General features: G+C 33.1%; 1 protein-coding gene across 1 annotated transcript; it reads right to left on the bottom strand.

The window, feature by feature from the left end:
• Window positions 1-512: 512 nt before the first annotated feature.
• Window positions 513-15,087, bottom strand: LOC130808014 (receptor-like protein 30). The gene is made up of 2 exons (XM_057673447.1): window positions 13,662-15,087; window positions 513-2,312 (listed from the first exon to the last, which is right to left on the bottom strand). Exons 1-2 carry the CDS (start codon window positions 15,076-15,078, stop codon window positions 1,084-1,086), a joined length of 2,646 nt encoding a protein of 881 aa, XP_057529430.1. The 5' UTR covers window positions 15,079-15,087; the 3' UTR covers window positions 513-1,083.
• Window positions 15,088-15,738: the final 651 nt, after the last annotated feature.

Raw genomic sequence — 15,738 nt, 5'->3', positions numbered from 1 at the left:
CCCTCTAAATTAAGCACTCAAAAACCCATTCCGTGTTTTCAGTTGATTTTGGCACTATTCATTAAGCAAACTCACTTTTATATTATTAGTAATTTATAAATTAAAACATAGTCATATGAGACCTTATTTGAATTGTTACGATTCAATATTATGTTTATTAATTTTTAGTTTTCATAATTTTTTGATAGCATAAATAGAAATATTAACGATTGAATTCGTATATTGAAAAGTGTGAAAAAACAAATGGTACAAGTAAAGTAGAATGGAGAAATTCTTTCTCTTAATCAACAAGAAAATAAAGGCACAAATAACGATATCGTTATGGTTCTTTGGTTGCTTAATCTTTTCCTTGAATTTGGATTATCAATATTTGTAGATGAATAGTGAAACGAGAAATAAAATGGCAAACTCTGAAGAACAAAAAAAAAGTCTGTTATTTATCATTGTGTGACCATTTCTCGGTAAAGACTACAATTACTTTTAACAGTTGAAAATTGTGATGTTTTGGAAAATTTTTAATCATTTTATTAGAGTTAATGTACGATTAATTGGAAAAAAGGAATGATGAAATGAGATTGAGAGAAAAATAGGAAAATAATAATCTAACATTTTATTTTCTTCTCCCAACTTGAAAATGACGATTAAATTTAATGGTGACTTAAGTTATTAGCCCTTTTCAAGATTGGACCCTAGCTACGCGGCAGCACTCCTCGCTTACACCCACGATCGAGGTTGTGTTATTGTAAATATATTAAGAGCTGAAAATTAATTTATTGATCAAACTCGGAAAAACGAAATCAACTAACTTAACAATGCAGTGGAAAACATGACATTTTATGCTTTATAGACATCTCATGAAATGAAATGTTTCTTTCTTAGATAGATTATCACATTCACCCATTTGGCACACATTTATATTTTTTAATGGAAAAGAAATGTTATTATCACAAAATATAATTATGAATAAAGTACAGTGAAAAGAAAAAGGAAATGCTACAAATTCAAGTAAAGCCCAAAAAGGCCCATTCCATCATACTCTACTTCTTGCTACAAATGAAATGTTTCTCAGATAGATTATCACTTTTAGTTCTTTATTCTTCTTGTTCTACTTATTCTACTGAAATGGTGGTCATGAAAATCAAGTAAAGCCCATTCCATCTTGTTCAACAATTTAAAAGGCCAAAAAGGCTTCCTCACTGACAATATGTAGTACCCCCAAGCCAAACCAACTATTGTACCACATCCAAATCCAATCACTACAACTTCCCACATCGATAATTCTGTTTTTTCTTCCACATTATCATTGTTCAAAGATTGCACAACAGTATTGTTTTTGCATTCAAGTAATGGTGCTCCACACAGTTCAAGATTTCCCTCGTACGAATCAGATGAGAAGGTATTAAAATTGTTACCATGGGGTATAGGCCCTTCCAGTTGATTATATGAACCATTAAAAACCGCGAGAAATGTTAAACTAACAAGTTCTTGAGGGATTTCACCGATAAGCCTATTTGATGATAGGTCTAAACCATCCAACCATGATAAGTTCCCGATGGATGGAGGGATGTTTTCGGTAAGTAGGTTATGCGAGAGATTAAGATTTTGAAGTGCTCGCAACATCCCTATAGAATTTGGAATCTCTCCTTCAAAGTGATTATTAGACATATCAAATGTTGACATAGAAGTAATTATCTTCTTATAATCCAGTTCCACCCCCTTTACAATCATCTTGATGGAGTACATATAGTCACCACCTCTATTTTCTAAGTACCTTGGACTTCCTATAGTAGACATGTCACCCATCATGGATAGAAATTGTTTCATGTACATGAATGGCAATTTACCACAAAAATTATTGTTTGAAATGTCGAGAATTTGTAGATTTGAAAAAGGAAATGTTGCAATCATTGATAAATTGTTGGTTATATTACCATGAAATTTATTAAACGGTAGGCTGAGAACCTCTAAAGATGGAAGGCTACCTAACCAGTATGGAAATAGATCTTTGAATTTGTTGTTCCTCAAATTTAGGACTTTCAGATTTCTACATTTAGACAAAGACCTAGGTATAGCTCCTTCGAATTGATTGTCAGTGAAATCTACATATTCCAAGGAATCACAAGTAGAGAATAATGCTGTTGGAATGATGCCCTTGAAATTATTTGATTGGAGATTCAATACAACTAATTGAGTACTAGTATTGCCCAAGCAATGAGGAACTTCTCCATTAAACTTATTATAAGATAAATCAAGGATTTGAAGATTAACCAAGTTGCATATAGAGGAGTTTTTAAAATTCGTGACATTGTATCCTGGAATGCATGACAAATATGAAAGAATTTAGAGAAAGTTATAGCTTCATATAATAATGTATAAATACATCATAGTAAAAGAATATTCTACCAAGAAATTTAATCTTTTTTGAAAAGAAAAAAAAAATTTGACCACATGACTTCTTAAAAAAGTTAGAAATTAGTTTAGAGTGAATATTGCTTTCTATGAATGGTTACAAAAAATATTTGACTTGGATGAATATTGGGAACATTTGGATTAAGATTTGAAATTTTGGATTTTATTGATAAAAAAAATATTCTGATTGCCACCCTATTTATTACTCCCTCCACTTTCATATGTTATTCTCAAATAAATTTACGAATTTTAAAATATTTATGTGGGATGTTGATTCATTCGTCTCAATATATTATTTCTAAATATCAAAAATCAAAGAAATACATTAAAGATAATTCGATAGAATTTGTTTCATATATTTTTATTGGTAACATTAATCTTTGTTATATATATATAAAAACGAAAATATGAAAAACCTTAAAATAATACAAGAAATATATTTTTATTTGTGACAAGCGAATTCAAAAAAGAAAATAATCATTTAACAGTTGGAAGTCTCAATGTATCCAATGGCGAACTATTTTGGAAGATGCAATTTAGATAGGTGTTGGACCTCTTGAGTTTTGATGATGACTACACTTTAGCAAATATGTGTTTAGAGATTTTGTGCAGGTCGATATCCGATTAATTGTGATCGTTGATAGTACCTATGCCTTAGCTTATGGAAACGTACATGTCAAAAGGTTTCAATTGATGTTAGGAAAAGCATATCGCTTGGGATGTAAAATGGAGACAGCAGATCTACTGTTCCCAAGTTGGATGTTCTAGCTAAACTGAAGTCTGGAGACAGCACACTGTTCCTGAGCTGAAGGTTGACTACGTTGACTAAAAATTCTGGTTATCATATTTTAATTATTTTTTTTAGTTAATGTATTTTAAATTAAATTGTTGCAGTAATAATTTATTAAAGTTAATTGGCAAATCGTTTTTGTTAAAGAAAATGAATTCAAGTTTTATTGGTTAAGATCCTTTATTTTAGGATCTATTTTTAGTAAATCCTGGATTTGTTAAAAATAGAATTAACTAACTTTGAATTGGTCTTAGCAATCTTTCTAACCGGTTTTTATTCCTAAAAAATAGCAAGCAATCATTCCCACTAAGATTAACCGTTTTACTAAACCGTTTTCTAAAAATAGCATGAAGTTCCAGCCATTAATTTGGGGAACAGGAATTACTACTGAAGAAACTGCTACTTTAGGGAACAGCGGTTATTAGGGAACATCGGTTATCAGGGAACAGCAGTTATCAGGAAATAGCGGTTACTGATTGCCTTAACCGTTTGTTTGATTTATTCAAAGGCTGAAGTATTAACCGTTTTGAGATTCATTCAGCATCATTCATTGATCCATGACTAAGGATAATGGGTTGGAATATTTTTCTATTTTTAGAAATTTATTTTATTATAAATAAGCTAACTAGCTCGGTTTTTTAGATGGAGAATTAACGCATGCTTTAAGAGAAAAATAATTTTTGTGCGTTTGATTTTGAAATTCTACAAGTAATATTTTGTGCTTTTAAATTGCCAATTAATTCATAATATTTACTTGTGCAACTCTTTGATTTATTTTAGAGAATTTCTATCCTTTTGTAAGGGTTTTTGAGAGTTTATGTAATTAGACTCGAGTGAGTCTAAGGGGGAAGTTAGATAGCTTTTAGTGAAGCTAGAGAGGATTAGCTTATTGTAAAGCTAAGTTTGTTGCTTTGAGTAAAGCAATTAGAGAGTGAAGAGTTGGCCTAGTTGTTTCGCTTCGAGTGAAGTAAGGTGTTTATTGTAATTGTAACTAATTGCCTTAAACATAGTGAAGTTTTTAGAAATCCCAAGTGGTCGTGGTTTTTCCTTTTGTTTAGGCCCAAAAGGTTTCCACGTAAAATCGTGTGTCTCTCTTATTATTTTGCTCTTAGTTTAAGCTTTATTTATTTTGAATAATTCCGCAAAAACAGGGCACAATCGCTTAAACTTGCAACAATAACAATTCACCCCCCCTCTTGTTGTTGTTCCCGTTCCTAATTGAATCAACAATTGGTATCAGAGCCTTGTTCCCAGAAGATCAGGAAACCCTGAGGGCAGATTCTGGTGTTCCCGAAAAATGTCAATTATGAACGAGCGAATGGAAGAAGGGTATTCAACTCAAAGACCGCCAATGTTCGATGGAAAATTCTATACATACTGGAAGAATAGGATGGAGATCTTCATCAAAGCGGAAAATTATCAAGTTTGGAGAGTTATAGAAATCGAAGATTTTGAGGTAACCACTACTAACTCCAACAATGAAATTGTTCCCAAACCTATAACCGAATATGAAAAAGAAGATTTTCAGAAAATGGAATTAAATGCTCTTGCTATAAAATTACTTCATTGTGGTCTTGGACCAAACGAGCATAATAGAATTATGGGGTGCAAATCCGCTAAGCAAATTTGGGACCTGCTTGCTGTTACCCATGAGGGAACAAGTGAAGTAAAACGGTCCAAAATTGATTTGTTAATGTCTAAATACGAGAGATTTGTTATGGAGCCAAGAGAAAGTATCCAAGAGATGTTCACTAGGTTCACCAACATAACAAACGAGCTTGTCTCTCTTGGAAGAATAATTCCCACTGATGAACAAGTAAGGAAGATTCTAAGGAGCCTTCCTCAAGATGAGCGCTGGAGGGCCAAGGTTACTGCTATACAAGAGTCCAAAGATTTTACAAAGTTTAATCTAGAGGAGCTGGCTGGTTCCCTAATGACGCATGAATTGCATTTGGGAACAGCAGACAGTTCCAGGAACAAGGGACTGGCTCTGGCAGCGGGGGAACAGGACGAATCAGAATGTGATGAAGAAGAGGCTGCTTTGTTGGTACGAAAATTCAAGAAGTTCTTCAGGAACAGCAGGTATGCAAATCAAAGAAACAACAGAGAAAGAAGAACAAAAAATCTTGAATGCCACAAATGTGGAAGTACCGAACACTTCATCAAGGATTGCCCAACATGGAAGAATGAAAAGGGCAAGGGAAAGACAAGAGATTCAAGAAGACCGTTGAACAAAGAAAATTTTAACAAGACTGACTTTCGTAAGGCCATGATTGCTGCATGGGGAGAAACTGAAAGTGAGAATGAAACTATTGTTCCCGAAGAAGAGGAGACAGCTAACCTATGTCTCATGGCTACACATAAAGGCAAGGAGAAGCAGGTAAATATTTCTAATTCATTTTCTGACCATTCATTCAATCCAAGTAAAAATGAATTAAAAGAGTTGTTAAAAGAGGCACAAGTTAAACTTGAAAATTGCAATGATAAGTGTCTCAAGTTAGAAAAGGAACTTAAGGTAAGCAAAGACCATGTCTCATACATAAACACCTTTAGACATGATGTCCAAAACAGATTTTTCGGTTTGTTGGACCAAAATATAATCCTAAAGGAAAATATGGAGAGACTTAAGAAGGAAAATGTTATTCTTAACATTGAGCTATCACAATACAAATTATTAGGCTTAAATGAGGAATTGATAGATGCATCTACTAAAGATTTATGCAATGATTTTCAATATTTAAAAATGAATTCGGAATCCAACCGTAACAACAATAACAATCTTGAATTAAATTCAAGAGAAAAAGGGAAAATCAAAATAACTCCCAAATGGATTCTAGATGCTAAAAGTAAGAAATCACAAGGCCTAAAATATTTTAAGAATAACAAAAGTAAGAAAGCTTACGTTGATCTTCCTAGAGACAGGTACTGTACCTTCTGTGGTAAAACTGGCCATCTGAAGGAACAGTGCACCAAAAGGGAACAGTATACTGTCTCTAACAGAAACTATGTCGATAACATTCAAATTGATAAATATGATTCATGTAAGATCGACAAGGAACCCAAGAAAGTCTGGGTTCCTATAATTAACAATTAATCATCTTACAGGTCCAAGTGAGGGGGAACAGCTCATGGTATCTCGACAGTGGGTGTTCCAAGCATATGACGGGTGACAAATCTAAATTTCTCTCACTTGAAGCCTATGATGGGGGAACAGTAACCTTCGGTGACAATATGAAGGGTGAGATAATCGCCAAAGGAAAGGTTGGAAGGTCATGTTCCCACGCCATTGATAATGTATTTTTAGTCGAGAATTTGAAACACAACTTACTCAGCATTTCTCAATTTTGTGATAAGGGTAACTCTGTAAACTTTACTTCTGAAAAGTGCATTATTTCTAGGAACGACACTGGAGACATCATTCTTGAGGGAAACAGAAAAGGGAACACTTATGTAGTGGACCTGGACACTGTTCCCAGAAACAGTCTAACGTGTCTAAGTGTTATAGAAGGCGACCCACTTCTTTGGCATAAGCGTCTAGGTCATGCTAGTTATTCATTGATTAATACATTAAGATCTAAAGACCTAGTTAGAGGACTACCATCAATAAAATTCCTTAAGAATGAAATATGTGATCCTTGTGCCAAAGGAAAACAAGTTAGGTCATCTTTTAAACCAAAGAATGTTGTGACCACCTCAAAAACGCTTGAATTATTACATATGGATTTATGTGGACCTATGAGAATACAAAGCCGTAGTGGCAAGAGATATGTGTTTGTTATTATTGATGATTATAGTAGATTTACATGGACTTTATTTTTAGTTAGTAAAGATGAAGCCCTTAATGAGTTTGTCTCTTTCGCTAACAAAATACAAAAATCTACCAATAATCAAATTGTTCACATAAGGTCAGATCATGGTAAAGAATTTGAAAATTCAAGTTTTATGAGTTATTGCAATGAACATGGAATAAGTCACAATTTTTCCGCCCCTAGAACACCACAACAAAATGGTGTAGTAGAAAGGAAAAATAGAACTTTAGAAGAAATGGCTAGAACTATGTTAATTGCTAGTGGTTTACCTAGAAATTTTTGGGCCGAGGCTGTTAATACTGCATGTTATATTTTAAATAGAGTATTGATAAGACCAATCACTTCTAAGACACCCTATGAACTGTTTAAAGGTGTTAAACCGAATATTGCCTATTTTCGTGTGTTTGGATGCAAATGTTTTGTACATGTTAATGGAAAACGGAATATAGGTAAATTTGATGAAAGAAGTGATGAAGCAGTATTTCTTGGCTATTCATCTCAAAGTAAGGCATATAGAGTCTATAACAAAAGAACAATGAGTGTGGAAGAATCCGTTCACATAATTTTCGATGAAACTAACTTTTTGTCAAGTGAACAGGATACAAAAAATTTTAAGATAGGTCTTGCAAATCTAGAAGAAGATGATGAAGAATTGAAAGTGCATGATCAAGAAACAGCTGGTGAACAGCCGGTTCCAGCAGAAGCAGAAAGTATTGATCAAGTTCAGGAACTGCCAGAACATCAGGAACAGCAGACTGTTCCCAATCCAGCTGTTCCCACAGATGAGCAGAACTATCCAGTAGCTGAACAGAATGTTAATCAAGCTGATGAACCAGAACATGCTACTGTTCCCACAAGAGATTTTATGCCAAAACCTTGGAGATATCAGAAATACCATCCTCTTGATTTGATTGTAAGTGATTTGAATAAAGGAACACAAACTCGATCTCAAATGAGAAATTTTTGTGCACATTTTGCGTTCCTATCATCACTCGAGCCCAAGAATCATGAAGAAGCTCTAAAGGATTCCGAATGGGTTGTAGCCATGCAAGATGAATTGAACGAATTTGAAAGGAACAAAGTATGGCATTTAGAACCCAAACCAAAACACAAGAAGGTAATTGGTTTGAAGTGGGTATTTCGGAACAAACTAGATGAGCATGGAATAATTGTAAGAAACAAAGCAAGGCTAGTGGTCAAAGGGTACAATCAACAAGAAGGTATTGATTATACTGAGACATTTGCTCCAGTAGCAAGGTTAGAAGCTATTAGAATTTTAATTTCTTTTGCTGCATTTATGAACTTTAAATTATATCAAATGGATGTGAAATGTGCTTTCTTGAATGGTTTTCTTGATGAAGAAGTTTTTGTTGAACAACCACCTGGCTTTGAGAATACCTCATGTCTTGATCATGTCTATAAGCTTGATAAAGCTCTTTATGGGTTGAAACAAGCTCCAAGGCAATGGTATGAAAGACTATCAAAATTTTTGATTCAAAATGACTTTGTTAGAGGTAAAATTGATAAAACCTTATTCTTTAAGAACAAAGGTTCTAATATATTAGTTGTTCAAATATATGTTGATGATATTATTTTTGGTGCCACAAATGAATTGCTATGTAAAGAATTTGCTAACCTTATGAGCACTGAATTTGAAATGAGCATGATGGGAGAATTAAATTTCTTTCTTGGTTTGCAAATTAAACAAACTGCTAATGGTATCTTTATTCATCAACAAAAATATATAAAAGAACTTCTTAAGAAATATGGCATGAATAACGCTAAAACCAATCATACACCCATGGCTACTAATGTAAGATTAGATGAAGATACAAATGGAACAAATATTGACCAAACTATGTATAGAGGCATGATTGGATCTTTATTATATCTAACTGCTAGTAGACCCGATATTTCATTTAGTGTTGGTTTATGTGCAAGATTTCAATCTAACCCTAAAGAATCACATCTAACTGCAGTGAAACGTATTTTGAGATATCTAAAGAGAACAGATGATTTATCATTATTTTATCCTAAAAGCGATGTCTTTGATTTGAAAGGCTTTAGTGATGCAGATTATGCAGGAGATCTTGTTAATAGAAAAAGCACGTCAGGTATGGTGCAATTTCTTGGCTCATGTTTAGTTTCGTGGAGCTCCAAGAAACAAAACACTGTTGCATTATCAACTGCTGAAGCTGAGTACGTAGCAGCAGCAGCTTGCTGTTCCCAAATGATATGGATAAAGCAGCAGCTAAGAGACTTTGGTATTAAGTATGCATGTGTTCCTATTTATTGCGATAATACCAGTGCCATATGCATATCCAAAGATCCAGTGCATCACTCACGAGTAAAGCACATTCATATTAGGCATCATTTTCTTAAGGATAATGTTGAAAATAAAAATATTGTTGTTAAGCATGTAAACACTAACGAGCAAATAGCAGATATCATGACCAAACCGCTCCCAAGGGAACAGCATGAGAAAATGAGATTGGAACTTGGCATGATCAAGCTGCATTAAAGGAAGTGACATATATGATTCTTAGAGACAAAATAAAAATTGAAAATGATCAATTAACCACAATAAACTTGATTGAAAGATCAATCATCGAAAGGATCAGGTACGCATTTTTTTAAGGTATATACTTTGAATGTTCTTATGATTGCATGATTATTTTGATCAAACGGTAGTAGCATAATATTATCACTTTCTTATTATAAATAATAATAAAAAATAAAAAAAAAATAAAAAAAAAAAAACAAAAAATTATATATATATTTTTTTCCAGCAATTTTTTTTGGGAAGTAGGAGTTGAATCATCAAATTCATCTGTCTCCATTCCGTGTATCTGTATCAAAATGCATAACTAAGGAAAATGGAACATTTAGTAACCGTCACCTCTCACAAATAAACCCACTCCCTCACGTTCCATCCTTCACTTCATAATCATTACCCTTTCCCTTTCACTCAACCCTAAACCGTCATTTTCCTTTGCTTTTCTCTCTAAAAACTTCAAATGAAAACCAAGAATATGAAACCAAAAATGAAGCAACCTGTCCCTCTTCGAGTTATCTACCCACCTTCTCACACTCACAAACCTAAGTCTTCATCAAAGGAACCAGAGGACACCCCTATGTCTCTGCAAACAAGTGGTAAAAGAACAAGAGAATCCAAGAAACCTTCAACCCACTCTACCAAGAAAATGAAGGTAACGCATTACTCAAATGCTGAAGAACTTTCTAAAGAAATGTCTGTAGGATTTGGTCTAGACAAAGAATGGTACGAATCTACAACTTTTCCTAAATTCCATGAAATTTTACAAACTCAAAAATGGGAATCACTTATGAGCGTATATTGCTGCAACCCCATTTACCCTGACATTATGCATGAGTTTATTTCTAATTTTGCTGTCCATGATGGAGTTTGTTCTAGTTCAATCAAAGATATTGATATTGAATTTGATAGTCTGACTTTAGGAGAGTGGTTAGGTGTTCCTGCTACTGGTTTTGACGTTTATCATGTTGGGTCAAAAATTGCGTTTTCTGGAATTGATGAGAAGGATGTCTGGAGATGTTTAGGCGTTAGGCAAAAGAGAGGTAAAGTGAGTCACAATGTTTTGTCCCCCTTACACAAGTTACTTTACAACATTGCTCGAAGGTTTATTTTACCACGAAATTCAAAACGTAGTGAGGTAAGTCTTCGAGATGCCACTTTGATTTACTGTATGGTGAACAATATAAAGATTAATTTTCCTTCCTTGATGATTTCGCATTTAAATGATTGTATAGCCAAAAGATGTATGGTAGGCTATGGTGGTTTGTTGTCCTGGATTTTCTCAAAATTTGGTGTTCCACTTGGAGAATATAGTTTTCCTATGGGTCCCAGTAACATGATAGGTGCAAAATGTTTGAGTAATTTGCGCCTTAGATTAAATGAGGAAGGGATCCTTGAAAATGCTGTGGAACAGATTGAAATTGATTCTGATGATGAGGAACAGGAGGAAGAGGGGAAGGAAAAGGAGGAACAGGAAGTAGAGGAAGAAGTGGAGAAGGAGGAACAGGAAAAAGAAGTTGAAAAGGAGGAACAGGAGATAGAAGGAGCTGGAGTTAAGGAACAGGAGGGTGTTCCTTCTGATAAGGAGGAAGAAGACAAGGGGATGGGACCTGAAGTTACTCTTGATGATGACTCTAGGGCTGAACCCAGTCATTTTCCCTCACCAAAGCCAACCACTCCACCATCCCATCATTTCCCATCACCACCACCATCACCAACACCAAGATCACCACCACCTGTTCAACCGTTTCAAAAACAAAGCTTTGATCAGGCAACCATTCCTACTGCTCCTTTATACTCTATTCTCCTCAAGCTTGATGATTTGCAGGATCGCTTCTTCAAATTTCAAGATGAGATTCGTGTTTCCCTAGCCTCATTAGCTGACCAGATGACTCAAATGGAGGCTCGTCTTGGTGCTAAATTGGACACAGTGGAGGTGGAAACAGAATATATTGATGAAGATGCCCCTGCTTCCTAGTTCTCTTTTAATATCTTTTATGTTTCATTGCTACTATCTCTGTCATCAAACAATTTCTTTGTCTTTAGGTACCAGCTGGGGTACACCTCTTAAACATTGTTAACTTTGTTAAACCTTTTTACATATGCTACTAACTGTTAGGTTTGATTAGTCATTGCTTATCATGCTTGCATTCATTGTTATTGCTTTTTTAATTTGTGCATCCTTATTCTCTCTTTGACTATAACTATATGTTTAGTGCTGTGGTTTGATTGCTTATCTTCTTTTTGAATGATGTCAAAAGGGGGAATATTTGGGCACAAACTTAAATAATGCTTGAGCATGGTTGAGATCTAGTTAAATCTATTATGTTGGACTTATGGATTAAGGTGCTGGTTTGGTTTCTGATGTTTGGTTTCGGATGTTTGTGTTGCTAGCTGTTAGTTGTTGCTCATTGATAATGAAACTATTTATGCTGAAATAATATAAAGTTGTTGTTTTGATTATTTCTAGAGTAACTGGTATCATGATATTTAGTTAAGAAGAGTTGTTTTGATCTCTAACATACTCTTCAACATTGGTTTACTCTATTTTGTTTTTAAGTTTGTTTGAAAAGTTTGTCATCATCAAAAAGGGGGAATTTGTTGGACCTCTTGAGTTTTGATGATGACTACACTTTAGCAAATATGTGTTTAGAGATTTTGTGCAGGTCGATATCCGATTAATTGTGATCGTTGATAGTACCTATGCCTTAGCTTATGGAAACGTACATGTCAAAAGGTTTCAATTGATGTTAGGAAAAGCATATCGCTTGGGATGTAAAATGGAGACAGCAGATCTACTGTTCCCAAGTTGGATGTTCTAGCTAAACTGAAGTCTGGAGACAGCACACTGTTCCTGAGCTGAAGGTTGACTACGTTGACTAAAAATTCTGGTTATCATATTTTAATTATTTTTTTTAGTTAATGTATTTTAAATTAAATTGTTGCAGTAATAATTTATTAAAGTTAATTGGCAAATCGTTTTTGTTAAAGAAAATGAATTCAAGTTTTATTGGTTAAGATCCTTTATTTTAGGATCTATTTTTAGTAAATCCTGGATTTGTTAAAAATAGAATTAACTAACTTTGAATTGGTCTTAGCAATCTTTCTAACCGGTTTTTATTCCTAAAAAATAGCAAGCAATCATTCCCACTAAGATTAACCGTTTTACTAAACCGTTTTCTAAAAATAGCATGAAGTTCCAGCCATTAATTTGGGGAACAGGAATTACTACTGAAGAAACTGCTACTTTAGGGAACAGCGGTTATTAGGGAACATCGGTTATCAGGGAACAGCAGTTATCAGAAAATAGCGGTTACTGATTGCCTTAACCGTTTGTTTGATTTATTCAAAGGCTGAAGTATTAACCGTTTTGAGATTCATTCAGCATCATTCATTGATCCATGACTAAGGATAATGGGTTGGAATATTTTTCTATTTTTAGAAATTTATTTTATTATAAATAAGCTAACTAGCTCGGTTTTTTAGATGGAGAATTAACGCATGCTTTAAGAGAAAAATAATTTTTGTGCGTTTGATTTTGAAATTCTACAAGTAATATTTTGTGCTTTTAAATTGCCAATTAATTCATAATATTTACTTGTGCAACTCTTTGATTTATTTTAGAGAATTTCTATCCTTTTGTAAGGGTTTTTGAGAGTTTATGTAATTAGACTCGAGTGAGTCTAAGGGGGAAGTTAGATAGCTTTTAGTGAAGCTAGAGAGGATTAGCTTATTGTAAAGCTAAGTTTGTTGCTTTGAGTAAAGCAATTAGAGAGTGAAGAGTTGGCCTAGTTGTTTCGCTTCGAGTGAAGTAAGGTGTTTATTGTAATTGTAACTAATTGCCTTAAACATAGTGAAGTTTTTAGAAATCCCAAGTGGTCGTGGTTTTTCCTTTTGTTTAGGCCCAAAAGGTTTCCACGTAAAATCGTGTGTCTCTCTTATTATTTTGCTCTTAGTTTAAGCTTTATTTATTTTGAATAATTCCGCAAAAACAGGGCACAATCGCTTAAACTTGCAACAACAACAATTCACCCCCCCTCTTGTTGTTGTTCCCGTTCCTAATTGAATCAACAATAGGCATTGCTAAAGATTAGTGTACCTGTATTCTGTGGTGTGATTTTTCCAATCAAGTTATTGTTGGCAACCAACAAATAACGAAGACTCGTAAACTTTCCAATGTTGACAGGTAACTGACCCGTGAGTTGATTATTTGATAAACTCAAAGTACTCAAATTTGTAAGAAGAGAAAAAGAATTTGGTATCTCACCATGTAATTGATTATTTGATAACTCCAAAATAATCAAATTTGTAAGAAGAGAAAAAGAATTTGGTATCTCACCATGTAATTGATTATTTGATAAATGCAAATCAATCAAATTTGTAAGAAGAGAAAAAGAATTTGGTATCTCACCATATAATTGATTATTTGATAACTCCAAAATAACCAAATTTTTCAGGAGAGAAAAAGAATTTGGTATCTCACCATGTAATTGATTATTTGATAAATCCAAATCAATCAAATTTGTAAGAAGAGAAAAAGAATTTGGTATCTCACCATGTAATTGATTATTTGATAAACCCAAATAAAACAAATTTGTAGGAAGAGAAAAAGAATTTGGTATCAGACCATGTAAAAGGTTATATGATAAATCCAAAAAAAGCAAATTTGTAAGAAGAGAAAAAGAATTTGGTATCTCACCATGTAATTGATTATTTGATAAATACAAATAATTCAAATTTGTAAGAAGAGAAAAAGAATTTGGTATCTCACCATGTAATTGATTATTTGATAAATTCAAATAAATCAAATTTGTAAGAAGAGAAAAAGAATTTGGTATCTCACCATGTAATTGATTATTTGATAAATCCAAATGAATCAAATTTGTAAGAAGAGAAAAAGAATTTGGTATCTCACCATGTAAAAGGTTATTTGATAATTCTAAAGTTTTCAACCTCTTTAAGAATCCTAATTCATAAGGAAGTAATCCCGAAAGATTGTTTCTAGAAAGATCCAAAACTTGAAGCTTTTGAAGTTTACTAAACTCTGGCGATATTGTACCAGAAAAGTCGTTCCGAGTAAGGGAAAGGCACCGAAGTTCCGACATATTAACAAATAAAGGGAGTGGACCATTGAAGCTGTTAAAGCTAAGGTCGAGATATTGGAGTTTTGTAAGAAGAGAAAGAGAAGACGGGATATGCCCATAAAAATAGTTATCATGGAGAGATAGGTCTTGCAGGTTTGTAAGAAAACCGATTTGAGGAGAGAGAGTACCACTGAGGTTTAAGTTGGAGATGTTCAGGGAAATGACAGTGGAAGAGTGAGAAGACGAAGAGCAAGTGACGAACGACCAATTGCAATGGTGAGTAGTATTTTTCCAAGATGATAGACTTTTATGAGGATCATCTTTAATGGAAGATTTAATAGCTAATAATGCTTCTTGTTCTGATAATATTCCGCCATTGATGAAGCTAATATTCAGACAGTGAATAAACAAGAAGAAAACATGAATTCGCATTTTGTTATTTTTGTTGAGATACATGATGAGAGAAAAATGAAAGACTATTTATAATGTGTTAAAATAATCTATAAAAATCTAGGATTTTAATTAAATATAAAAAATATCTAAACTAAAGAATAAAAAAATTAAAAGTATCTAAGATTATTAATAGAAGTTTCTTGAAAAAGTAATTAAAAAATAAAAATATTTAAGATATTTTTAGCGAACTTGTAACTAAACTAATCACTATAAATATTCATTGATGTAATCAATTTTGAGCAATGAATAAGAATAGTCATTTTACATATTCACTTATCTTTCTCTTCAAATAAATCAATTTGCTATTTATCATCTAAATTTTCCTACACAATGCTATGTAGTTCTTTTTGAAAGCAACTTAGGATACTACTTTAATGTATCCTTAAATATGTATCTATTGTATTCGATTATAGCAAATAATTTCAAATATTTTAAAAGTAAATTGAATTATATGTTAAGGTCATATGGTGTTTTTAATCAAAATTTATTATTTAGATTGAATTGAACTTACTTGTTTTTAATCAAAATTTATTATATTAAACTGATTTTTCCACATCAATGAAATTTATTCTTATTGATTTCGTATTCTTTTTTTTATTCAAAATTACTAATTTTGATTGAATTAAAACTTTTTTTAAC

The sequence above is a fragment of the Amaranthus tricolor genome, chromosome 3 (assembly GCF_026212465.1).
Source record: "Amaranthus tricolor cultivar Red isolate AtriRed21 chromosome 3, ASM2621246v1, whole genome shotgun sequence".
In the NCBI taxonomy this organism is placed as follows: Eukaryota; Viridiplantae; Streptophyta; class Magnoliopsida; order Caryophyllales; family Amaranthaceae; genus Amaranthus; species Amaranthus tricolor.
Note: the sequence above shows the minus strand (reverse complement) of the source record. Positions and strands in the feature narration are given on the sequence as shown.